We start from the raw sequence: 27,495 nt of genomic DNA, 5'->3' as shown, positions 1-27,495 counted from the left end.
GCCACCTCTTAGCAACCATCTCTCCAGCCAAAGAGGGGTGAAGGCAAGATCCCTAACCATAATTCCATGTGTTAGCTATAAAAGAGGTATTATTAAAAACATTATGTGAGATTCTCCCTTCTCAGGGACTGCCTAACGTACTGCCTCAGCAGCACCAGACTCTCGGCCCAAAAAGGAGGGACTAGAACACAGATTGTGCATGTCAGAGTGTATTCTGTGGTTCATGAGACAGTGAAGCTTCCCCTGGAAGGGTAATTTCTCCAGGTATGTACAACAGCTGCTGTATTCAGATTAAACATCACCTATTCTTTAGAAGTATTTATATTGAGGTTTCGAATGAAAAATATAATAAATGTCACTTAAATGGATCATATTCCAGGATAAATTTGAAGTTACATGGAGCCAACTAAGGACAACTTTAAGATTTTGATATATAACATAAGAAATGGAAGAAAAATAAACCATAAAACTTCAACAAATAGGAAGAGCAGAAAGAGAAGTAGTTTTGCCTTTAAGAAGGAGTGGTGAAATTAATGATCCAAAACTCCAGGTTTGGGTGCAGTGCGGTGGAATTCTTCAGAGCAGCTCTTATTTCAACAGGCAGTTCTGTAACTACGAGCAGCTCGACATATTGTGCTCATTAGCATAAATTTCTGTTTAGTGTATACTATTCTTTGACTCCATAATGTTTTTATGGCTATGGTCACATGTGCAAATATGAGTGTAAAAAAATCTTCCTTTTTATGAAACCAGCAAAGAGTCCTGTGGCACCTTATAGACTAACAGAAGTTTTGGAGCATGAGCTTTCGTGAGTGAATACCCACATTGTCAGATGCATGTAATGGAAATTTCCAGGGGTAGGTATATCTATGCAAGCAAGAAGCATGCTGGAGATAACAAGGTTAGTTCAGTCAGGGAGGATGAGGCCCTCTTCTAGCAGTTGAGGTATGAAAACCAAGGGAGGAGAAACTGGTTTTGTAGTTGGCAAGCCGTTCACAGTCTTTGTTAAATCCTGAGCTGATGGTGTCAAATTTGCAGATGAACTGAAGCTCAGCAGTTTATGGACACATTCAGATATTAGGAATGGCAATATACAAAAATCTGTAGGAGAACACTTCAACCTCCCTGGCCACACAATAGCAGATCTTAAGGTGGCCATCCTTCAGCAAAAAAACTTCAGGACCAGACTTCAAAGAGGAACTGCTGAGCTTCAGTTCATCTGCAAATTTGACACCATCAGCTCAGGATTAAACAAAGACTGTGAACGGCTTGCCAACTACAAAACCAGTTTCTCCTCCCTTGGTTTTCACACCTCAACTGCTAGAAGAGGGCCTCATCCTCCCTGACTGAACTAACCTCGTTATCTCCAGCATGCTTCTTGCTTGCACATATATACCTGCCCCTGGAAATTTCCACTACATGCATCCGACAAAGTGGGTATTCACTCACGAAAGCCCATGCTCCAAAACTTCTGTTAGTCTATAAGGTGCCACAGGACTCTTTGCTGCTTTTACAGATCCAGACTAACACAGATACCCCTCTGATACTTCCTTTTTATGTTATGCTGTCTGAGAGTTGCTTAATTGGGAGGTGTTAGGGAAGCAGATTTAGTTACAGCACGCTAAAGGATTAGTGAGAAGTGCAAGGGGACTTCCCTCACTGACCTGAATAATTATATAACAGTGAATCAACTAAACAGCTTCCAAAAGAATGTGTTAAAGACCCACAGTACTAAAAAGAACTATAAGAATGGGCCCAATCCTCTGCCACTGAAATCAATTACAGAACTTTTATTGACTGCAGTGGGAGTGAAGTTTGGTTACCTAAGCAAGCTAAGAGCCTGAATCCCATTTTCAGAAGTGATTTAGGAGCCTACAATGCAGTGCAATGTAGGCTATAGCTTTAAGAAGAAGGATTGGAGAATTCAGAGAAGATAGTGGATTTTTTTTTTTCAGAGCAGCTCTTATTTCATTAGGTAGTTAGGACTTAGGGCCTAAGTTTCTAAATCACTTTTGAAAATAGGACTGGGACTCCTAAGTCACTTTTGAATATGCTTCTATTGCATAGTCTATCCAGGCTCTGATACATGTGTAAGCCCAGGTATGATTGCAGCTCAGGTAGAGAGACTGGAGCCAGCTTTAATCTAGTTAACTTGAGCACATGTGCTTCAGCAAAGGATGGCCCTTTGAATAGTTATCCAAAGTTTGAGGCAAGTTTGCATAACCTGCACTGAAGTGCACACTGCCATGGCTTCAGCATTGCAGGATCCGATCTAGCTAGATTCAGACTGGCTTGGGTATGTATACAGAACCTGCAGTTGCACCCTGTGATTGCAGTAGAAACATAGCTATAGGGACTTTTGACATTTTTATCCTTGGTCGAGACTAATTTCAACCGAAGTCAAATGGGAAGTTTCCCAATTGATTTAAATGGGAGCTAGATCAGGCTGTGAAAGAATTAACAACAAATTTGAGCAATAGCCAAATGTTTCCTTGGGTTACATGTTTTATAACACTGGATTTATTTTCTTTACATTATGTTACTTTACAAAAAGTAACCAGACTACCATTTTCAACCCCCCCACACACCCCAAAAAAATCTATACCCAAAGCAAGGCCCTATAACCAGGGAAAAGTGAAGAGTAGAAGACTCAATGGAGTCCATCAATGACCTTGCATTGCCAGTCTAATGATGTGGCAGGCACTTAGGCCCAGGCTGCCAAAGGTATTTAGGTGCCCAATTCCAATTGATTTCAAAAGGAGTTAGGTACCTTAATACCTTTGAGGGGCTGGGCCTTAGATGGTATGGGTGCTAGTAAAATATAATCTTAAGTAGATAAATAAATCGGATGACTACATTTGGTTTTAAATGGCTTATATCAGGGGTAGGCAACCTGTGGCACGCAAGCTGATTTTCAGTGGCACTCACGCTGCCCAGGTCCTGGCCACCATTCTGGGGGGCTCTGCATTTAATTTAATTTTAAATGACGTTTCTTAAACATTTTAAAAACTTTATTTACTTTACATACAACAATAGTTTAGTTATATATCATGCACTTATAGAAAGAGACCTTCTAAAAACATTAAAATGTATTACTGGCACGCAAAACCTTAAATTAGAGTGAATAAATGAAGACTCGGCACACCACTTCTGAAAGGCTGTCGACCCCCGGTTTATATAAAGAATACAGAATTGCACCAGATTTTGCATGTTCTCGCACCACAGCCTTTTTACAGACACGTATGCAGAGACGACATGGACAAATCTCTAAACAATCTTCTGTCCTCAATCCGTATATTTCCTTAACACAAATTTCATTACTGTAGATTGAAATGTGGAGACGATAAATGGCCAAAACATAAAAAGATTAAAAACTATTTTCATAACACCACATACAAACTCCAGTGTTTTCAGCTTTCTGGGAAATTTAGGAGCCTAATCCTGCAAATGTAATGAGATAAGGTCCTTATAGTGGCCTCATTACTGTCTCAGTCTTGACAGACCTTTTCTAGTATTTTAATGCTATTTTCAAATTAAACCAAAATATCTGTTGCTGACCTTCATCAAGAGGCCATTCAAGGTAGGTCTTTGTGTTCATTATTTTCCTCAGCTTACAGAATCTTTTGGGAATTGTTTGCTCCTCAATGGGCTCCAAAAGGATCAAAATTGCTGCATCATTATGCTCATCAAAGAGACGAAAGTGCGAGAACTCCAGCTCATACTTGCACCACTCGCTTTGCACAAAGTGCTCTGACAGCACAAACAGAGTTTTATGACTTTTTTCAATGGAGTCAATGATGTTGTCAATGATCCACTTCCCAGGCACAAAGTCCCGTTTATGAAGGCACAGTTTAAATGGGGGGATAGCATTCTCAAGTTCCTGTACCATTAAGTTTTCAACCCATTCTGAGTCTCTTTCACTGTAGGAAACGAAAGCATCATAGCAGAAGTCATGATTGTGTGATTTCCTGGGTTTCCTTTTAGCTTGAAGCCAAGCCCAGGTCATTTTCATGTACCAGATCACATGAAGTTTGTAGCCCAGGATCACAATAAACAAGATTACCAAGACCACCAGAATGCAAATTAAGGACATGGCCAAAGTTCTGTGACATTCAAACATCGAAAGTTGAGCAGCTTTTACCTGCTGTCCTCTCACAGAAGACGGAGAGTCACAGATGTAGTTGTCTGGCCAATTAGCCAAGACATTGGCTATTCCCTCCTGATATTGAATGAAGGAGAGAAATTCACAAGAGCAGATGAAATTATTGTCACCTGCATCCAGTGTCTCCATTTTCCTAAATGATCCAAATTCTTCCTTAGAGAAACTGGTTAATTTGTTTCTGCTGATTCTCAGGGCTACTAAGTTAGGAATAAATGGAGCATCTGGCAAGGTCTTTAATTTGTTTTTTGCAATGTAGAGCTCTTTCAGACATGGTAGCTTTAATCTAAAATCATTGAGGCTATTACTACTAACATCCAAAACTTCAAGAGTTTGAGGAATGCATGTTGTTAATTTGGGTATTTGAGTGCCTGAGATATTTAAATATTTCAGGTTTTCTGGCCATTGACACAATTCTGGAATCTCACCAAAATTGTTTTGGCTAATATCTAGGTGAGTAAGGTATTTTAGATGAGATAGACTTCGTCCCGTCATTTGTAAATCACCCAATGTATTTTGACTTAAATTGAAAGTTTGCAGCAAGGGCCATGCACCCCTACAGGATGAGTGTTCCAAATTTGGATCTGCAAGCAAATTTTCACTGAGATCAAGATAAAGGAGTGAGGAAAAATGTCTTGAAATGCTGCAAGGCACCAAGAACACCTTCGTATTTACAACTGTGATTCTGGTGATGTTACCTATAAGATTTTTTAAACTGCTAAGATCTGAAAACAAATAAAATTTTTCTATAGTTAATCTCTGTATTGTCACAATTTCCATGGGGCTTTCTCTCTTTATTTTAATTGGTTCATGCCAGCGTCCCGTTCCCTGCAGTATAGAGTTGTCCAGCTCCAGCTCCAACAATTGCTCAGCATGCACCAAGATGTGTAACAGTTTGTCAATGCTTGCATCTGTAAACAAAACATTTTTTAACACAAATTTTTCCATGACAGAATGACTCATTGGCTCCAATAATGAAGATTCATTAGCTGTATTGAAGGCTATATTTCTCAGTTCTATACATATTGCAGAATTTATAAGATCCTCCAACATCACCGATAACACCTGAACATCATTTATGTTTATGATGATATGATTTATGTTAACTGTTATCAAACTCCCTGACTCATATTGCCTGAGCCTTTGACCATCAATCTCAAGTTGCTCAAGAACTACAATGCCATCAAAGTCTTGCTTCTGTATAGCAGAGAAGGAATTGTTATTCCCCAGGTGCAGATATCTCAAATTTTTGAGATTAGAAAACAAGGGATTCTCCCCCAGTGTTGTATATAAATTACCCTGTATGTTTAGTTGCTGTAAGGAAAAAAGATGTCTAAACCAAATGGGTGACAAGTGAGTCAACTTATTATTTGATAAATCCAAATGTTCCAATTTTCCAAGGAAAATAAATGATTCCTTATCTATTGTCCAAATTTGATTGAATTGCAGCAGCAGCACTCTCAGATTCACACGCACCAGCAGATCAGTTTCTCTGACATATTTTATGCTGTTGTAGGACAGATTTAGCCCTGTGATATCAGTTGTTAGTCCTGAAGGAATGGTGCTCAAATTCATTGAAGAACAGTCACAGAAATGAGTGGCATCACATGAAGGACACACCTGTGTCGTGGCTTTTTCTTCAGAAAAATTTGCCATTATGACCATGTAGATGACCCACCCTTTCCAGAGTTGGTTAGGCATGATTTTACCTAAAATTTAAAAGAAGGATAGAATAAGCATAGCATGAATTATTAGTGTTAAAAAAGCCATACTTGAAAAACAGTCTCTACCGACCTATCTTCAATAAGGTGTTATGAATAGTTATCGTTTGTAAAGCCTTTGGAACGTGAAAAATATATCAAGTGTTGAAAATAGTACATCAAGAAAATCAGATTATACATAAATGTGCTAGAATTATTTTCTGTTTGGCTTTCAGTTCCTTTTTCTTCTCCTGCTGTGTTTAATTTTGGAATGAGAAACATCAAATTAATTACTACCTGCACCAGTCTTTCACAGATCAGTGAATACTTTAGTCAAACATTCATAAACCTAATAATAATGTAATTTACTGACCTAATCCTTTTTATGTTCAATAAATAGCTAGGTTCCAACAAACTGCTTTTTAAGAAAACACTCTCTAGTGTTTTCTCCCTCTTCCCCCCAAAAAATCTGCAGATTTCATTTTGTGTACAAAGTTTGAGCTGTAGGGTGCTTACCCTTTCTGTGCACTCCAACTCCCACTGAAGTCAATGAGAGCTGGGGACAATCAATTTCTTGTAGAAATCGCTTATTGAGTACTAATATTATTTTCAAGATATGCCACTATTTCTGCATAGTGTTTCTTTGAAAAGAAGAAAAGGCATTGCATGTGTTGTAATCCTTTCCCTCAACCTTCAGCTAGCTTTTGACTTTTTCGCTTGTGAAGTCTTGGGCACAGGAACTGCCTTTTCCCAGGTGTCTGTACAGGACATTCATTACCATATTGTATATGGACAGTGATGACAAACACATATTTGTAGATATTGACAATGAATCCCTGAGAGGAGGGTTCAGCACTGATGCAGCACTGGTTCCGACAGACCCTTAGCAGAGAGAAGGCTATGGTGACTTTATGCTCCTAGAACCTCTTTCCCAGTAGATGTTCTGGTTAGCATCGCTGACAACTGATCTTCCTTGTTCATTGTCTGACCCACTTATGCTCTCATTTTTCAGCGTTTTTACAGGAAATGACCAGCATTGCAAAATGAGAGTGTTTGAGGGTCAGGAGTGACATGGCTTTGTGGGGCAGCTAATGTACTGCTAGCCCAGCCTACTGCAGGCCCTGTCTGAGCAGATAGAAAGAACACTGGAACATTCTTTGCCATCAACAATGTCCTTTGTTATGCCTTCTCCAGTCCCCCACAGTGCAGATGGCTGTGCTCTCCATTCTTCTTTCCTTCTCCCCGATCTGAGGCTTGGCAGTGGCTACATAGCAGAATACCAGCCATAGACCAAAAAGAAATTAGGATAGGGTGCTTAGAAAGGGGCTACCTCCACGTGTTTTCCCATAACCCTTGTGAGTACCACAAGAGCAGAGAAATGGTTACCAGGGGATTAAGGAAGTGGCTGCCTAAACCTTCACCTCTGCTGTTCCTAAACCACACTAGTCTGATGGTTATTTAAAGGGACAGATTCACTGGTGTTTGTGCATTTATTTTATATACTGGGGGAGGATACATTTCTTCAACCCTTCTCCCACCACACCACATCCTGGCCCCACACTAGGAGACTCTCCCTGCCCACGAGGTCCCCCACCACCACTCTCACCTATTCCACCTTTTTTCCTATTATTGCTGCTTCTCCCTAGAACTTTGGTCACGGAGTGGAAATCATGGGCGGAGGGTTCCGAACTATGACTACACCATTCACACTTCCCTAGGCTCAGCTACGTTCCTGCTACAGCGATGGGAGTCATAACAGCAAAGAATACATAGAGCCAACAATCAAGTATCAATCATAGAGCCAACAATCAAGAGTATCAATCAAACATTTGCAGGCAGAGACACAGTAATGTCTGTACTGTAAACCTGGTATGAATTAACTTTGCAATTTTCAAGCTGTTGTACGGATTCAAGACCTGATACTGCAGACACGATTCTCTTCACTCACTCAGATAGTCTAACTGTAATATGAGGATTATTGTGTGATTCTTCTTTCTTATGGCAATTTGTGTGAATAAAGTTAAGCAAGTGCATGAGTGTTTACAGGTTTGAATATCAATAACATCATAGCAGAATTTTCAGAAGCTGGCACGATCCATCACTAATTTAGGACACTCAGCAGCTGACCGCCCAGTGATCTGCCACACACCATCCATGCAACCTCCTTAGTGGTCATCCCCTACTACGAACACAACCACTATTCCTTTCTTAATAACTTTCGCAAGGTGATTTCCATCTCTACACCTAATGTGACCAATGTGCATACATTTGCATCTGCCGATGTCCAACATCAGAGTCCGCTTTTCTCCACTAATACTTCTAACACAGGCATTCATCTTTTTCCCCTCCCCCCCCCATCCAGCAGACGTGCAAGAGTCTTCACCAACACCCACATTTCAAAAGCTTCAGTTTTTTCTTGTCAGGAGCATTAATTTAACATCCATAAATGGCTACACAAAAAAAATTAGGCTTTTCACCATTTGCACCTTCCTACATTTCAAGATGCTATAGCTTTTCCACAGTTTCTAAGGGGGCCATAACTAAGCACACCATCCCTGCTCTTCTTCTGGTTTCTTTGGAACAGCTTCCTTTGTTGGATGTATAGGATCCCAGATAATTCAACTCATCTGCTGCCTCTGCAGCTTGTCCATTAGTCACAATGTCTGCTTACATCCTGTTTTTATTAGATGTGTCAAGATACATTCATTATGTTTTCACCACATTCAGGAATAGTCCATACCCTTCACTAACCCTGTCTTCAGGGCCCTACAAGTGCTCATATCAATTAATAACTATTACAATAAAAATGAAATGTGCCAAGATTCTGCAAACTAAATATGGTACAGGAAACTATTATTAAGCTAATGTTTAAAAATAAAATGTTACCAGTTCTATGGACCCTGAAGCACTGGGGTCAATGGAAATGTTGACATTGATTTCGGGAGCAGGTCCTAAACGGGCTAGTGTAAATTGTTACTATTCAACTAGAGCAACTACACTAAAGGTGTATGGAGGATAACTACTAATCTGCATAACACCGTTACATCCATCAGATACAAACACGCAAAGTCCTGAACCAGTTGGATCTGCCCACGATGGGCACCGCAGGAGAAACGTCAGGTAACTAAAGAGATGTCCCAGGGCCCGCCCGAGAGAGATTATTATTTCTACCTTACCCATTCAGGTCTGCGACTCACCTGTCTTCCACACCGGGCTTCTCCGGCGGGCGATCAGCGCTCTAATAAATCAGTAGCCCGGAGAACGAAGCGCAGCCTACAAACCACGTGCCCATCAACCAATAAGCCAGGGCTGGAAGCTGTCAAACATGGCCCGAGGGGAGCTCCCCCGTTTTGTGGGACCCAGCAAGGCCGGGACCAGACTCAACCGCAGGGCAGAGGCTGCTGTACGCCTTCCCCTCTGGCCCCAGCGCTGCACGGAGCCGCTCCTCCCGCCTGGGGGGCTGCAACCCCCGGGGACTCGGGACCCGTCTGCGGCCGCACTGGGAGCTGCTGGGTGTGCAGCGGGGGCGAGGCTGTCACGCTCCGCTCCGCGCCTTCAGCCTCCCCCGCGCAGACCTGCCGCGAGCGCCCCAGGCGGCGCCCGCCCCTGCTCCGGCTGGTCCCCGCGGGAGGGCAGCTGCAGCGGCGGGGCCGCAGGGCTCCGGGAAAGCCGCGCCCGCGCGCCGAGAAGCTGCCTGCCAGCTGGTGCTGATGTGCGGCCCCGAGCGGCGCGGCGCGGCGGGCTGGCTCGGACCCAGGCAGCGAGACCGCGACTCACTGCCTGCATCTTCCCTCCCTCCTCCGGGCCTCTCCTCCCGCCTCCCTTTTCTGACAGTCTGCAAGGCAAAGTCAGCTGTGGCCAGGCACTGGCTGCCCGGCCAGTCCTCACTCTGCTCCCCCGTGTAGAGAGCCCCCATCCCTGGTTTTCACTGGGACTTCAGGGACGGGAAAGGCTTCGCTTTATCTAGTCCTGTCTCTCCCTTTCACTCTCTGCCCGCTCCTCTTTACTTCCCCGAAGCAGTGATGAGCTAAGAGGAAAAGGTCTCTCAGGGACCAGTAACTGTAAAGACAGGAAACAAAGCCTAGGAATAAATGGTCAGATTTCAGAATGCCAAGTAAGTAGTGGGGTTCCCCTAAGGAGCCCTCCTGGGAATAGTGCTGTTCTGTTCAACATATTCATAAATGAGCTGGGGAAAGGGATAAACAGTGAGGCGGCAGCATTTACAGACAATACCAAATTTCTGGAGCTACTTAAGTCCACAGCTGACTACAAAAAGTTACAAAGAGTTCTCACAAAGCTGGGTGACTGGGCAACAAAATGGCAGGTGAAATTCAATGTTAATAAATGCAGAGTAATGCACACTGGAAAACATAACCCCAACTGTACATATAAAATGGTGGGATCTAAATTCGTTGTTACCACTCAAGAAAGAGAGTTTGGAATCATTGTGATAATTCTCTGAAAAGATCTGCTCCTTGTGCAGCGGCAGTCAAAAAGCTAACAATGTTAGGACCCATCAGGAAAGGGATAGGTAATTAGACAGTAAATACGATAATGCCATTATATAAATCCAAGGTACATGCACACCTTGAATACTGCATGCAGTTCTGGTCACCCCATCTCAAAAAAAAGATAAATTAATTGGAAAAGATACAGAGACAGGCAACAGAAATGATTAAGGGTATGGAACAGCTTCCTTATGAGGAGAGATTAAAAAGACTGGGACTGTTCACCTTAGAAAAGAGACAACTAAGGGGGGGGGGGGCTATGGTAGAGGTCTATAAAATCGTGAATGGTGTGGAGAAAGTGCGTATGTGTTATTTACTCCTTCACACAACACAAGAACCAAGAGTCACCCAATGAAATTAATAGGAAGCAGGTTTAAAATAAACAAAGGGAAGTATTTCTTCACACAACACATAGTCAACCTGTGGAACTTGTTACCAGGGGATGTTGTGAAGGCCAAAAATATAATAGGGGTCAAAAAAGAACTAGCCAAGAAGGTCAGGGATGCATTCCCATAGTCTTATATGGCGGAGGGATAGCTCAGTGGTTTGAGCATTGGCCTGCTAAACCCAGGGTTGTGAGTTCAGTCCTTCAGGGGGCCATTTAGGGAATCAGGGTAAAAATCTGTGGATTGGTCCTGCTTTGAGTAGGGGGGTTGGACTAGATGACCTCCTGAGGTCCCTATGATTCTTGGTATTTCCAACCTGTTTGTCAGAAGCTAGTTTAATAAGATGAGGCCCTGAAACATAAAATCTTGTATCAGCGGCCCAGTATGAGGCCTGAACTACAGTAATAGTCAAGACATTGTTAAGCAAAGCTGGGCTGTGAGACAGAGACAGGTTCCTGCTTGCAGAAGTTGGCAAGAAGAGGGCTGCTAGAAGTACATATTAATCACTAATAAAATGAACATGGGCCAAGTCAGCACCAGAACAGCAAACACATCCCACACAGATAACAAAGAACAGGTAGACCTAGCCTAAAAATACAGTAGAGACAATATGATGGATGGATAGTTTGTCCAAACCAACCTGTGCCAGGAGAAAGGCAACCCCCTAATAGAGGGGGCTGTAACTTAATGCATCAGTAGTGATGAGTAATCTGTTCTGCACCTGTGTATAAGAATACATCCCCAAGTGCACATTTTTGTCTCGCCTAGAAGGCAGTGGAAAGTCCTGCCACTGACTGAACCAGTCCATTGCCAGGGAGCACATATGTACTGGCAGACTCATCGATACCTAATCTGGCGAGCTAGAGACTGTGTTTCTCTTTGACAATAAACCTGGCCCAGGTGCCTTTGTACCTTATTAGAGTCTGTGGGCATTGGGGGTTCTCTCGGGGTTTGCGGTGTCAGCTATCTGTGCAGAGCTGGGGCAGCACACAGAAGGAACGCGCATTCAGCCAACTGATATCAACATTGAGTAGAGCAGAGCACCACACTGGCAGTGTCTGACAACAGCTGGGAGTGGGTGACAGGGGATGAAACACTTGAATGATTGCCATGTTCTGTTCATTCTCCCCTGAAGAACGTGGCATTGGCCGCTGTCAGACAAGAAGATGCTTAGCTAGATGGACCATTGGTCTGACCCAGTATTGCCATTCTTATGTTCTCTTACCACTTGCTCCCACTCCTGGTCTCTTTTCTCATCCCAGTTTTCTTCCTCGCGAAGGAAATACCTTTCTAAGCATTAGATAATTAACCTGTCTAATTCATTACCCAGGGGTATAATTGATGAAGATTTTAGCATAATAAAATTCCAGAAGGGATTAACACACGTGAATGAGAGAAGCTTCTCTAGTTACACTGGCTATGCTAAAAATATCTCTCCTCTGCTTCAGAGCGTAAGTTCATCAGCTGGAGTTACTAAAGATTTGCCCCAGTATACTTCCACAGTACCCTGCTCAGGTGAAAGTTTGATCATGATTAGCTGATATGATGGAGAACTTGATTTATCCTGTTAATCATGTTCAACATTATGTTCATTAACACCATTGTTCACAACCGCATGAAAACATGGTGCATTTTAGTGTATGCATGGTCCAAGACTACTGCAGAGGTAAGCAGAAACTGTGTGGTAGGATTAAAGCCCATTAACCAAATTCCTCTGAATCACCCAGTTCTAAACAGACTGTGACCTATAATCCAAGACCAGTACAGACAAAGTTGCTGGGACATGGATATTCCAAAAAACAGGTTGGTTTCTTTTGAAAACCCAAATCATTCTAACTGTTCAAGAGTATTTTTAAAATGCTGTTTTCCTGGTGCTTCCCCATAGTAATCTGTTACAGCTGTCTGCACAGGATATCTGGAATTACTTCTAGAAAGCTTATGTGAAGCCTGAGGTGGAGTTCCCTTCAAATTCAGGTCTCTGAATTGGGTGCAAGAGCCCATTTCTTTCTATTTCTAGTCTACTTTAAAATTCTCATATCTGTTCTACAAAGGAAATTGTATGGGGAAATCCCCTCATGGATTTCCAGAGTGGAAAGATGGAACCTAAACAGGGTATCTCAAGATGTGATAAAGGTATGCTTTGAATTTAAGATGGAAGCATCACCATTTTTTTTTAATTGGGCATTAAAAAAATCCCCCTTACAAAACAAAACATTCCACTGCACACACAGTTCTATCCCTGGGGAAAGGAGAGAAAGAACCAATCACAGGTGATAGGTATTAGTCATGTCCCTTAATGCACTACAGATAGAATGGTGATGAGGGTGATATACAAGCCAATACAGAATAGAATATTTTTCAATCCTCAGTTGTCTCTTACTGGTCACCATGTCACACAGAAGAGTGAAAATCTGAGTAGTCCCCTATATTAAAGAGGCTTAATGGCAGTTTCTCCCAGATAAATTAGTTCTTAAACCAGGGTCTGATTTTCCTCCTACAACAAATAAAATATTTCTCCTGCATTAACTGAAGTTTCCAAGTCTCATTCAGTCCTAAATCTTCAAACAAATTGGAATAATGACATCAGCTGTTAACTGTACTCAGGGCTATTCAAGTCAGAACTGCCTTAAAGGAAATACTGCTTATTGCATCAGTGGTTCACTAGCAGGGCTGGATTAATGCAGGGGCTGCAGTCCAGGGCCCTGGGCTAAGGGGGGGCCCAGTACAGCAGGACTCAGGCAGTCTGCCTGCATGACGTGGTGGCCCCATGCTGCTCCCAGAAGCAGCCGGCTCCTGGCACATCTCTGCAGCCCCAGGCGGAAGTGAGGGAGGCAGCTCCATGCACGGCCCCCACTCTCAGCACCATTCCCAGCTAATGGGAGCTGCGGGGGTGATGCTTGCAGGCATGGGCAGTGCACAGAGACACGATGTCCCCCTCCCACCAGGGGGCACAGAGATATGCCAGCAGCCGTCCGCTTCCGGGAGTGGCATGGGGCCACAACATGCAGCCTGCCTGAGCCCTGCTGCACCAACAGCCAGGAGCCACCTGTGGTCAGTGCCTTCCGGCTGGAGCCTGCACCTTGCAACCCTCCTGCAGTCCAACTCCCTGCCCCAGGTCAGAATCCCCCTCCTGCACCCAAATTCCCTCGCAGAGCCCACACCCCTCACCCGCTCCTGCATCCCAACACACTGCCACAGCCTGGAGCTCCCTCCTGCACCCAAACTCCCTCCCAGAAAGAAACTAACAACAGCTGTTCTAAGGTAAGAAGTAGGCTATTTTGAATTACCTTAACTATATTCTACATGTTTTTAAGACTGAAATGTAACCACAGAATGGCTTTATGTTAATTAAAAGGCAAGTTTAGTATAGCGTTAGTAGCCTCAATGCTATAATTGTGATCATTTTATTTTAAATTAGGAAAAGACTTGTTTATAGGGGGCCCCAGAAAATCTAATAGCCCTGGGCCCACAGGAGAGTTAACCCGGCCCCATTCACTAACTTCATGAAGACACAGAGATTCTAAAGACATGATCACAGTAGTGTAGTAACTTAGAAAGCCTTTGTTTTATTTGTTAACCAAACACTGTCAGAGTTGATTTATTTTTCCTTTCCTGTATTCTTAAAATGCAGTGTCACCAGTTGTCTCTCACTTCCATCCAATGAAACAAAGATATATTTTAATATATTTATAAATTGCATAAAATACTACATTAACAGCATATTATTAAAGTTCTGAAGTCAAGCACTTAAAAGTTTAGAGATGAGTGAGTAAAGGTTGCTCGTCAAATCAGCAACTCTTCAATATTTCTTTTCTACTTCATAATTCAAGGTGACGCCTCATGCCTAATTTATTGTACACCATTTAATCCCTGCACCGAATACAAAAATATTCATTTCCTCATAAGATTTTCCATGGTGCTTGTCATCAAGGTATTCGGTGCTTTACAAACATTAATGAATTTATCTTCAACTTCTCTGGGAGATGGCACTATTGTCCCCATTTTACAAATGGGGAACTAAGGCACAGAAAGATTATGGCCAATCTTTGCAATAATGTTTACTAATTTGAGGTGCCTCAGTTATGCAAAATAAACTACAGTGGGTGAAACTCACTTTTTACAACGTGGTGTCTACCCATGAGGTTTGCACTAGTGCCACTACATAGGTGTGGTTACATCCGTGCAAAAAATCCCACTGCAAAAAAACACAAATCTACTATACCTATACCTTAGTGGGGTAGGTAGAAGGAAAGAAAGGTAACAATGGGGCAGCAATTGTGGAACAGATTGGCTAGGGCACATGAGAAGAGGGAGAGGAAACCTAACAAAGATGCGTACTTAACAACATCCACAAGCATTTTGTCTGTTGTTTGAATATCTTAGGGTAAGCTACTAGGGACAGGGACTGTGACTTCAGTGTTTTTACAGTGCTTATAACAACAAATAATAAACACATAGAAATAATAAAGTACATAGACCATTAAAATGTACACATAGTGATCCTGTGACCTTTGAAACTGGACACATCTCAAAGTTTTCACATCAAGTATCTGACATATTTGTCAAGTTGCTTCATTCTTAAATTGCTGGGTGTGACAGTGTGTGGCCGGGGCTCGACCCTCCCTGGGGAGGAGGGGAGCCACACTGCCTCGCTACATGTCGTCTGAGGGCCTCTGCCCTCGGGGTTGAGCAGCCAGCAGTTCAGGCAGCTCAGGCCCTGTAGGCAGGACCGAGCAGTAGCACAGTCAAAGGGGGCCCAGCCCTTGGTTCGGGCAGGCACCAAGCCCACAGTTACAATAGCTCAGGCCCTTGTGGCACAGGGCTGAGCAGTTAGCAGTTCAGGCAGCTCGGGCCCTGTAGGCAGGACCGAGAAGTGGCACAGTCAAAGGGGGCCCAGCCCTTGGTTCGGGCAGGCACCAAACCCCCAGGTACAGTAGCTCAGGCCCTTGTGGCACAGGGCTGAGCAGTTAGCAGTTCAGGCAGACTAAATGGCCTCCCTAGGCCGGAGAGGGGGAGAGTCTGCCACCCGGGTATGGGTGGCAGGGGGAACGCAGGCCCGCCCACTCCACTGCATTCCAGCCCGGGGCCCTAGCAGCGGCAACGATGCGCTGCAGTCAGTGGGGATCCTGGCCGAAACACACTGACATGGGTTCACGTACACTTGCAGTCTGACTGGGGTCAGCTGCCCCCGGGCTGCTTCCTATCTCCCCCTCAGGTCCTACCTGATCTGGGGCATCAGTCCCCGGGAAGCTTAGTAGCATGGGCTCCTCCTGGCCAGGGCTGGGTGGCAGATCTGGTAGTACCTCTGGAAAGTCCAGCCAGGCCTGGTCCGGGGGTTCCTCAGGGTAGTAGCAGGGACGGGGCAGCTCTGGCAGCTCGTCATCGTAGCGGGCACGGGGCAGCTCCGGCAGCTCGTCGTCATAGTGGGCGCGGGGCAGCTCCGGCAGCTCCTTGGCGTAGCGGGGAAGTTCTGGCCAATCGGGGCAACGGCCCTGGGCCTCCGCAGCTTCCCAGTCAGGAGCACCCTCTAGCAGGTCCGCTCCCAATGGCGGCAGGGCTCCAACTGAGGGCTGAGGGCCGTCTTTTATACTTCCGGGTCGCCTCCTGACCCTCTGAGGGGCAGGACTATCACCCAGTGGCCCCGCCCCTTTAGGTGTCTGACGGGGCTCGACCCTCCCTGGGGAGGAGGGGAGCCACACCGCCTCGCTACACTGGGCCACAAAAAATCCTGATGTAAATCCACTGATTCCCCTGGAGTTACATATTTAATCTATTCTCTTTGAAAGGTATTACCTGTGGGAGGATCTGGCTTCAGAGATCATATTTCTATCTAACTGGGCAATTTCTACTTTTCCATTGCATTTTTCTTGAATGACTCTAAATAGTCTGATGGTATCTAAAACAAATAAGATGATGTAATCAATGGATCCTGTGGTATGTTTCAGCATGTTGGCTCTCTTTTTTATGAGAGAGAGAGAGAGAGAGAGAGAGAGAGCGCACTGTAACTGCATTTGTTTTGGAATGGTTAAAAAGAAACTACAGAAGCACACCAGCTTCAGTAGAATTTCTTCCCAAAAGCATTTTCACAGACAGGGATGCTTGGGTACTTATTAACAGAAAAGTCAGAAAACCAAAGAATCTCTAAAACAGTTGGATGTTCTCAGCTGGTATACTTCATTTAGCAAAGCTTAAATTAGTTTAGTGTGCAGTCAAGTCAAGCCTCCACAACACTGAAATAAAAGTCAGCATAACAAAATGTTTCTTAACAGGAAAAAGGCTTCACAAATGTCCTGCTTGAAAACGTAGTGTGGCTGAGTTAGTGGTTCAGCCTAAAATGACATCATAGGATTTTAATGCTGTTTTCAAGTTATTCCAAAATATTTGCTGCTGATTTTCGTCAAGAGGCCATTCAAGGTAGGTCTTTGTGTTCATTATTTTCCTCAGTTTACAGAATCTTTTGGGAATTGTTTGCTCCTCAATGGGCTCCAAAAGGATCAAAATTGCTGCATCATTATGCTCATCAAAGAGACGAAAGTGCGAGAACTCCAGCTCATACTTGCACCACTCGCTCTGCACAAAGTGCTCTGACAGCACAAACAGAGTTTTATGACTTTTTTCAATGGAGTCAATGATGTTGTCAACGATCCACTTCCCAGGCACAAAGTCCCGTTTATGAAGGCACAGTTTAAATGGGGGGATAGCATTCTCAAGTTCCTGTACCATTAAGTTTTCAACCCATTCTGAGTCTCTTTCACTGTAGGAAACAAAAGCATCATAGCAGAAGTCGTGATTATGTGATTTCCTGGGTTTCCTTTTAGCCTGAAGCCAAGCCCAGGTCATTTTCATGTACCAGATCACATGAAGTTTGTAGCCCAGGATCACAATAAACAAGATTACCAAGACCACCAGAATGCAAATTAAGGACACGGCCAAAGTTCTGTGACATTCAAACAGCGAAAGTTGAGCAGCTTTTACCTGCTGTCCTCTCACAGAAGATGGAGAGTCACAGATGTAGTTCTCTGGCCAGTTAGCCAATACATTAGCTATTCCCTCCTGATATTGAATGAAGGAGAGAAATTCACAAGAGCAGATGAAATTATTGTCACCTGCATCCAGTGTCTCTATTTTCCTAAATGATCCAAATTCTTCCTTAAAGAAACTGGTTAATTTGTTTCTGCTGATTCTCAGGGCTACTAAGTTAGGAATAAATGGAGCATCTGGCAAGGTCTTTAATTTGTTTTTTGCAATGTAGAGCTCTTTCAGACGTGGCAGCTTTAATCTAAAATCATTGAGAATATTACTACTAACATCCAAAACTTCAAGAGTTTGAGGAATGCACGTTGTTAATTTGGGTATTTGAGTGCCTGAGATATTTAAATATTTCAGGTTTTCTGGCCATTGACATAATTCCGGAATCTCACCAAAATTGTTTCGGCTAATATCTAGGTGAGTAAGGTGTTTTAGATGAGATAGACTTCGCCCAGTCATTTCTAAATCACCCAATGTATTTTGACTTAAATTGAAAGTTTGCAGCAAGGGCCATGCACCCCTACAGGATGAGTGTTCCAAATTTGGATCTGCAAGCAAATTTTCACTGAGATCAAGATAAAGGAGTGAGGAAAAATGGCTTGAAATGCTGCAAGGCACCAAGAACACATTGGTATTTACAACTGTGGTTTTGGTAATGTTACCTAGAAGATTTTCCACACCATGAAGATCTGAAAACAAATAAAATTGTTCTATAGCTAATTTCTGTACTGTGATTACTTCAATGGCACTTTCTCTGTTTACTTCAATTTGCCCATGCCATTTTCCAGTTCCCCGTAGTACAGAATCGTCCACTTGCAGCTCCAAAAATTGTTTAGCTTGCACCAAGATGTTTAATACTCTGATAACACTTTCATCTGTAAACAAAACATTTTTTAACACAAGTTTCTTCATGATAGAATGACTCATTGGCTCGAGTAATGAAGATTCATTAGCTGTATTGAAGGCTATATTTCTCAGTTCTATACATATTGCAGAATTTATAAGATCCTCCAACATCACCGATAACACCTGAACATCATTTATGTTTATGATGATATGATTTATGCTGTTAACTGTTGCCAAACTCCCTGACTCGTATTTCCTGAGCCTTTGACCATCAATCTCAAGTTGCTCAAGAACTGTAATGCCATCAAAGTCTTGCTTCTGTATAGCAGAGAAGGAATTGTTATTCCCCAAGTGCAGATATCTCAAATTTTTGAGATTAGAAAACAAGGGATTCTCCCCCAGTGTTGTATATAAATTACCCTGTATGTTTAGTTGCTGTAAGGAAAAAAGATGTCTAAACCAAATGGGTGACAAGTGAGTCAACTTATTATTTGACAAATCCAAATGTTCCAATTTTCCAAGGAAAATAAATGAATCCTTATCTATTGTCCTAACTTGATTGGATTGTAGCAGCAGCACTCTCAGATTCACACCCAGCTTCAGATCATTTTCTCTGACATGTTCTATGCTGTTGTAGGACAGATTTAGCCCCGTGACATCAGTTGTTAGTCCTGAAGGAATGGTGCTCAAATCCATTGAAGAACAGTCACAGAAATGTGTGGCATCACATGAAGGACACACCTGCGTCGTAGCTTTCTCTTCAGAGCGATTTGCACTTATGACCATATAGAAGATCCATACTTGCCAAATATGCTTAGTGTTTGATTTTCTTTGGTTCAACATCTTAAGAGAGAAAAAGAGAGAGAAAGAGCGAAATTAATATAAGGGAATTGAAATCCAGTGTAAGTTTAGTTATGAAGGAATTCACATTCTGATTTTTTTCTTGTAGTGATTTCTTGTTGGATTTTTTTCTCCCATTCTGTCTGCTTTATTTTGGAAGTATAAGTTTTTGAAGTGAATTCATACTATAAATTAAATATTCATAAAATTCACAGGTGACAGACCTGGTCCAATTTTTTAACAGACATACCTCTGGATGTTTGAAAATTCTGATTTAAGTCAGGGAGAGATTTTAATAGCCTTTAACTTGGTTAGAAGTTTTAACATTATCAAACTATGCTAATGGTATATTCCCAGAATTCTGAGACCCCCTCCCCCCTTCATTAACTATAAGGTGCAACTACAAAAAGAATAAGTGCTTATATGTATATCATAAAACTATATATATGCTTGTCTCCCCAATGTCTGCCTCTATTTTTGTACAACACCTAACACAACGGGACCCTGCTGTTGCTCAGAATGTTTAGTGTAACAGTATAAACAATAAAGGAAAGGATAAGACATCTGACACTCCCTGTAAATTCTGCAAAAGGCAGTTTAGTTTATTTTTTGAAGTTAGAGTCTGATATCCAAACAAACAAGTTCTTTCTGCATGTACACAATATAGGTAAAAGTAATACATTGCAATGCTACGCATTACATTCCCCCTGCCAGAACAGCACTGGGTTTAATTCACACAGGATCTGATCCTGCTACTATTGAAGTCATTTGCCCTTGACTTCAGTGGAAGTAAAAACAGGCCCACAGTTGTTAAAGTTCACAAAAATATCTTATAGGAATTCTGGGTAGCCAGAGATGAAGTACTTATCTTTCTTACTGAGGCTTACAGCTTCGGTGCCAGTGTTTTGTATTGGTCTCATGCATTAGGATCCATGGAGTCTTCTCATCTGCAACATGGCAACAGGAGCTGGAAATGTTTTGGCTGATAAACAATGGAAGGACCCTGGTCTGATGCTATGCCAGCTCTCAGGCTGGCAAACACTTTGATCTGTCCTGCGCAGTGAAAGCTTCACGCTAACAAATTTCCAAATGTTCCTTAACTCTCTCAGTCCCATAAACTTCAAGTAACTGTTGCACTCACTCTACAAATTCTTTGCTTTTGGAATGAGTAGGATTGTTCAGTATTCCCACTGCACCATCCTTTATAGTTAAACTTCTGCCACATTTATTGTTGTGCTAGAAAACTGATGCAGAAGTTACTGTTTATTCTTGAAGTATCTTCTCTCTATGCTGCAATTCAGCAGTAGGTCTCTTTTCTTTTGCTTGGTCAGCTGTCTTTGGTGCAACCACTGACGCAATGCTTTTGTGCAAATTTTTCTTTCACAATCAGTGACTGCAGCACTGACGGGAATAATAGTTTCAGTACTTTTCTGTTCCCATTCTTTCAATTTATATTATTATATTATATTTATAATAAAAATCTATATTTATTATTTTTGGATTAGGAGTTGAGTAATTTTCGTCTTCGTTTACTCTATTGAGAATGGAGCATCTCAGTTCACATGAGGTATTTTTTTATATAGGTCCCTCTGAGCTGAACTGTTCTGTTCTATAAACCACTGTTTATGTATAGACTATTTTACTGGGTCAAGTTTTTTAGTCTGTGGGAAAAAAAGAGTTTTTTCATTTCCCAAGACACTGTGTTCAAAGACATTATCTGAAGTGGACTTTTATTATCAACAAAGATTAAGTTAATAGGCAACAGTTCTGAAAATTGGATCAAGATCCTGTATCCAAGACAGAGAATTTTAATGAAAAGGAATTTCAAGTTCTCACTGAAAAGGTGCACCTAATTAAAAGTCAGTATGGAATTTGTACTAGGAAAAAGGAAATTGTAAATTTTGCATTCCTGCCACTTCTAAAGGAGAGAATGGACTAAAAGTGTTTGTGCCTCACCACACTTCCTGATCAAAAAGATGTTACACAGCTGCATAAGTGAAGAAGGTACAAGCGTTTTGGTTTTTTTACCAGACCTGAAAGAAGAATCTTTTGGATTTTAAGCACCAAACTTTAAAAATATGATTTGCATTTTTCTGTGCACAACTTCGCATGTACACTTTTCCAGGTCAACCATCTATGAGTATGTGTGATAAAATTTTACATATTTGGAAAAAATGAGGTTCATGCACTAAAATTCCTATCACCTCTATGTGCATGTGGCAGAATGTGTGTGCAAATATTTGTGCTCCCAAGGTTGCGCAAACAGAAGAAGCCTGGCTGAGCCCTTTCATGCAGTTTGATCCTAATATGTTAAAATTAATAATTGATACCAACATGGTAGCTTAGACATTTTCCAAAAATGATTTAAAAGTATTATACCTGCTTAAATTCCCAGCTGATCACATTTTGTTCATACTTAAAGCATTTTTGCTGTGTGAAACTGATTATATATGGGAAACAAGGAAGCTGGTTTTTCATGAAATTCTGTCATATGCATACAGCAACAAGCTAGGAAAAAAATAGAGATTTCCTCCTCTAATTCCTTTCAATTGTAGCAACGTTGGATAAAATATTTTTAGACAGACAATAAAAACAATGCAGGATTACTAGGATTTTTTTTTCACCCTTTAATAGCTTTTTTGTAATCAAGAGAAAAACTGCTTATCATAGCTAAAATAAAGTTTGTAAAGCACTTTGAAAATGAAAACATATGAGATAAGCATTGTATTTACTACTTAATACTTTTGCTGTTGTTTTGTTTTTCAGATTATTCACCACTCTTTCAATAAATACATTTGTGTATCATCTGGAATTGGCGTGATCTGTATCGGGGCATTTAATGAAATACTGACTCTCTCCTGACATCCAGGACCAGTCCATTATCTAATAACACATCTGACATCCAGGACAGCCCACTATCTAATAACACATCTGTGTTACACATAGCAGTCATACTCCCTCAATCAGGAGGGCCAAAATAAGTTACATCTGTGCTTCTGACTTCTTCTCCAACCCACTGACATTATCTCAATCTTGTTTGGATTAAGTTGCACCCAACTAGCCTTTATCCAAACACCACATTTGCACAGACAACGGATTATTGGTTCCATTGTTCCAGCTGAGGCAGAGGTGATGGAGATGTGCAGCAGGATGTCATCAACATTCTGAATGTCTAGCAGCCCATGTTTCCTCATCAACATACTCTTCAGCCTCATATATGAGTTGAGCAGAAAGGTTGCTAGGATAGAAACTATGGGATCAAGACAGTACTCTTGGGGCATAAGAACAATGGTCCAGAATTGTCTTTTGGGTTCTCTCTAAAAGATCAGAATGGAGTCACTCAAGAACAGCTGCATTCACCCTAACTAAGGTCTACAAGTGAGTCAATTCAATGCAAGAAACTGCTGACAGATCTAGAGAATCAACAAACTCTTTATTTTCATCCATCAGTAGGTAGAAATCAAGCAAACACAACCAGCATTTCTATTTCATTCCTATAGCCCAATCAACAGAGGTCAAAGAAATCTCAAGGACTCAGACAAAAGCCACAATTGACCTGCCACAACCTCCTTGGTAACTTTTCCTAAAGACAGAGATTGAATTCTGGTCAATTGATTAGACAGATTGTCAATATCTAGAGTTGGCTTCTTGGAGATTGGTCCAAAGGGCATATTTTGGAACCATCTAGCTTTAATAAAGAAACATACTCACTCTGAATGCGTACTTTTGAAAAGGAGCAAAATACTTCCTCTAATTTCTAGCCAGAAGAGGCTGATGTTTAGTATTCATCAAAACACACATGCCAGTATGTCCAGTAAGTGTATGTTCCCTTTAGTCTGAAGCGATGCTCTTTCTTCCTCTTTTGTAAAGCTTTTAAAAAAAGGGGGGGAGGGTACATTATATTTCTTCTTTTCAGCATAAGAGCACAAAAATAAATCCAGCCTCCACTTGTGAAACCCTAGCTTTTCCTAGCATTTACAAGCTACAAATCATTGCACATACGGCAATTTTTTCAGCAGGGAGTGAGCAGAAATACAGAAATGCAAGATAGCAAGATGTGTGGCGATATTTTGGGGGTTTTGGCTGTATTACATGTCACATGCGTGAGTGCCCAACTTTCTTTCTTCTTGCTCACTGTGGGCCCTGGCCTACCACCCATGTGCAGACTGAGTAGCATTTATTCTTAAATTGGCTCGCTGCAGCAATAGCGACTAGTCATGTATGTGCTGCACAGCATGAGCAATATCACTAACTCTCATCATTCTATCATGATACTTGTGATACTGATTATTTTTCTGAAAGCCCTAGCTCCTGGAATCATTTGAATACATAAGAATCTCAGGTTGTTTTTTTGTTTTGTTTTTTTTTTCTAATAATAAAAGAGTAAGTTTCTAGGTCTCAGCATTGTGTAGTAAAACATTACCCCTAAAGGTCCAAAACACAGAAGGCAAATTAAAAGTATCCAATATTTATTTGTCTTAAAAATAATGAGATGTTAAAATCTCTCTCATGATTTTTTGGAGACAGAATACTGAAGTAAATGGACCACTGGGGTCTGATCCGGTATGGCTAAATCTATGTTTCTATGCAGGACACATCTCCAAGGAAACAGACATGAAGGTTTAAAAAAAATAAATCAACACTGTTAGGCTATATAGCCCTAAACTGGTTTGCCCACCATAATTAATGATGCTGCACCATCAGCTAGGTCTCTGCTGTCTCTGCATTCTGCTGCTGCCCTTTATGCTTTTAGGCCAGATATACACAAAAAAATTGGGCTGATCCAGCTACTTCACTCAGGGGTGTGAAAAAATGACATTCCTGAGCAACATAGTTAACCTGACCTAACCCCTGTTGTAGATAGTGTTATAATTCTTCTGTCAACCTAGCTATCACCTCTCAGGGAGGTGGATTGACTACAGAGACAGGAGAACCCCTCCCATTCCTATAGTAAGTGTCTATAAAGAAATGCTACAGCTGCAGCACTGAAGCTGTGCTGCTGTAGTGGTTTAAGTGTAGACGTAGCCTCAGGTTTATTTCCTCTTTCCACTTCTCTCTCTCCCTCCCTCCTTTTATCCTAGCCAGACATTCCTTTCAAACACTATTTGTCACTAGCCAAACAGCATGGAATACCATACAGGAGTCCCATTATCCCTCTCTGAACTCATTCTGAGCAGCGTGGTTACGTTAAAAGAGACACTGTACTGCTTCTGTCTTTCAGATCTCCAGCAACAACATATTCTACTCTGGTTTCCAGACCCTTATGGAATTTTGTCTCTGCTGGAGAAATTGTCATTGATGCAATACTGAGGTGCCTTGATATAAGGCATCCCAACTATATCTTTATGTGGTAATTACACTAGAACAGAGGTTCTCAAACTGTGGTCCATGGACCACCAGTGGTCTGTGAGCTCCATTCAGGTGGTCCGCAGATAGTTCCCTCTAAGGTGCATGCCTGGCCAGCCGCACACAAGAGAATGAAAGGCCACCCACCTAATTAGTGCAACTGCCAGACATGGCTCCACTAATTAGGTGCTTGGACCCTGGGCAATAGGGGGTAGGTGGGAAGGGGCAGTGGAGTGAGAAGAGGGTGTGGGAGGAATTTAGGATGTGCAGGGCTGTGGGGCCAGAGAAAGAAGCGACTTTCCCCAGCTCCAGAGCTGTAGCTGCCAGGGAGAGACCCCCCTCCTTCCCAGCTCCAGCTTGGGGGCTGCCACAGCAGGGGAGAGAGGGCATATCCATCGCATTAGAAGGTAAGACTACTGAAATTAAAATATGAGTTGTGTGCTTTTATTTGTAGAACAAAAAAACATTTTTTATATATATAGCGCTTTTATCCAAAGTGCCTTACAACAGTTAGCTAACAGTACAAACAACGTTTGGAAAGACCATTAAGTGGCCCACTGAGACCTCAGCAATTTTCAAGCGGTCCACAGAAAGAAAAGTTTGAGAATCACTGCACTAGAGCCATGTGGCTGCAGAAAGGTTGCCAACCCTCCATGATAGTCCTGGAGTTTCTAGGAATTAAAGATGAATCTTTAATAAAAGATTATGTCATGTGAGGAAACCTCCAGGAATACATCCAGCCAAAATTGGCAACTCTAGCTGCAGGGCTAGAGAAAAGCAATCTGGAACTCTAGGCACACCACTGAACACTTAGACTCTGCCTGGCCCTCGCCCCCAATGTGGTGACAGGGTCCACTCGAGCCACCTGCTGGACTATGAGTTTTCTCAGGGCAGAGGGGCCTACTTCCCCCCATCCTGGATGTCTTCCTTTTCTTGGCTGGGCACCAGCTTCCACCCACCTGAGCAATGAACTTGTGGGGGCGGGGAAGGTGGTACAAGAATTTTCCACTACCACCATGCTAGCAGAAGGTCCTATCAGGTGGGGGCCACCAACATCACCAGACATGAGCCAAGATGGGATGGCAGCAGTGAGGGCAGTCCTTTTGTCTCTTTCTCTATCCCCTCCTTCCTTCAGTCTATTGCTTCATCATTCCCTTTCCTTCGTTCCTTCTTGTCATAAACATACAGATAAGGGTTAATGCCTCTTTTACCTGTAAAAGGTTAAGAAGCTCACATAACCTAGCTGACACCTGACCAGAAGGACCAATAAGGGGACAAGATACTTTAAAATCTGGAAGGGGGAAAAAAGTCTTTTGTCTGGGCTGTGTGTGTGCTTTTGTCGGACTCAGAGAAAGAAGGAGCCATCCCACTCCTATAGGGTAGTGAGTATTTAGAGAAGGAATGTATTAGATTACTTTTATTTTCTATTTGTGATTTCTTTTGCAAAACAGAGGGAGGATAAAATTGGGTTCTTTGTGTAACTTTAAAGTTTTGCCCAGAGGGAAGCCCTCTGTGTTTTGATTCTGTTTGTCTGTGAGATTATCTTGAGCTCTAATCTCGCAGAGGTATTCCTTTCACCCTTTTCTCTAATTAAAATTCATCTTTTAAGAACCTGATTGATTTTCCATTGTTTTAAGATCCAAGGATTTTGGGTCTGTGTTCACCAGGACTGACTGATGAGGGTATACTCTCAAGCCTACCCAGGAAAGGGGGTATAAGGATTTAGGGGGGAGGAATTAATCTCAAATCTGCCCAGGAAAGTGGGGGAGGGGTAGGGACTTGGGAAATATTTGGGGAAAGGCAGAGTTCCAAGGCAGTCCTTTTGTCTCTTTCTCTATCCCCTCCTTCCTTCAGTCTATTGCTTTATCATTCCCTTTCCTTCATTCCTTCTACACTCTGCATTCATTATTGCTTCCATTGCACCACTCACTCTGGTGAGAGAGATTGAGAGAGAGAGTGAAAGGGTCAGAGGTGAGAGTAAGTGGTAGAGAGGAGGGCAGACAGACCAGAGTAGGCCCTTCAGCCCAAATGAGAGGTAGGAATAGCTGGGGTCTCTCTCTATCCCCTGGTGAGCTTGGAGCAGCAGCAGGAAATACCCCCATACCTTGGAAGCAACAGAAATAGGCAGCTGTACTTACCCCACCAGCCTGGATATATCTGCCTGGGAGCGTGGGTTCAGGGACCAGGGGTAGCACTCTACGCCAGGGAATGCTGCGCATTTCTCTCCTCCTGCCACACTCAGAGACCTCTGGCAGGAATTCTCCAGCAAAGCAGGTTTCAGAATCAACAATTCACAGACCTGGCTGTTCACACCCCTCAAAGCTATTTTTTTTCCTCGGTCTCTGCAAACACCACTCCAACTGCTGCTCTTGCATCACATTTTCAAGCTTTTCTTCACAGCCAGTAGAGCTAGAAACAGCATATTTATTTAAATTTTTATTTAGCATGTTCATAGTTGTCTAGCATCTTCAGTGGCATGATGAGGTTCTTCTAGGCCACCGCTGAACCTAGTCAGCAGGCATTCATCAACAACGTGTGTCATCGTCTGTGTTGTGCCACAGCTGCACAAAGGGCTGTCACAAAGGCTCCAGCGATACTGGTTGGCTGCAAAGAGACCTGGCCCGGTCCGGAACCTGTTCCACAGCCAGACAAATTGTGGGGTCGGCGACGAGGGACCGGTT

The 27,495-nt window shown here is 42.5% G+C and overlaps 2 protein-coding genes across 9 annotated transcripts; both read right to left on the bottom strand.

The window, feature by feature from the left end:
* Nucleotides 1-2,694: 2,694 nt before the first annotated feature.
* Nucleotides 2,695-19,463, bottom strand: TLR2 (toll like receptor 2). 3 transcript variants are annotated; one of them, XM_050946357.1, is made up of 2 exons: nt 19,370-19,463; nt 2,695-5,868 (listed from the first exon to the last, which is right to left on the bottom strand). In XM_050946357.1, the coding sequence occupies exon 2, from the start codon at nt 5,858-5,860 to the stop codon at nt 3,509-3,511; it is 2,352 nt and encodes a 783-aa protein (XP_050802314.1). In that variant the 5' UTR covers nt 5,861-5,868; nt 19,370-19,463; the 3' UTR covers nt 2,695-3,508. The 3 variants fall into 3 exon arrangements, with proteins under 3 accessions (XP_050802314.1, XP_050802312.1, XP_050802313.1); XM_050946355.1 differs by lacking the exon at nt 19,370-19,463 and adding an exon at nt 9,036-9,347; XM_050946356.1 differs by lacking the exon at nt 19,370-19,463 and adding an exon at nt 9,057-9,347.
* Nucleotides 17,078-27,278, bottom strand: LOC127047726 (toll-like receptor 2 type-2). Of its 6 annotated transcripts, none has more exons than XM_050946348.1 (4): nt 26,953-27,048; nt 23,180-23,338; nt 21,848-21,976; nt 17,078-19,471 (listed from the first exon to the last, which is right to left on the bottom strand). In XM_050946348.1, the coding sequence occupies exons 3-4, from the start codon at nt 21,944-21,946 to the stop codon at nt 17,078-17,080; spliced, it is 2,493 nt and encodes an 830-aa protein (XP_050802305.1). In that variant the 5' UTR covers nt 21,947-21,976; nt 23,180-23,338; nt 26,953-27,048. The 6 variants fall into 6 exon arrangements, with proteins under 6 accessions (XP_050802305.1, XP_050802306.1, XP_050802308.1 ...); XM_050946349.1 differs by having other exon boundaries at nt 23,193-23,338; XM_050946351.1 differs by lacking the exon at nt 21,848-21,976.
* Between the last annotated feature and the right edge of the window lie 217 nt (nt 27,279-27,495).

This window comes from Gopherus flavomarginatus, chromosome 3 (genome assembly GCF_025201925.1).
Source record: "Gopherus flavomarginatus isolate rGopFla2 chromosome 3, rGopFla2.mat.asm, whole genome shotgun sequence".
Lineage (NCBI taxonomy): Eukaryota > Metazoa > Chordata > Testudines > Testudinidae > Gopherus > Gopherus flavomarginatus.
Note: the sequence above shows the minus strand (reverse complement) of the source record. Positions and strands in the feature narration are given on the sequence as shown.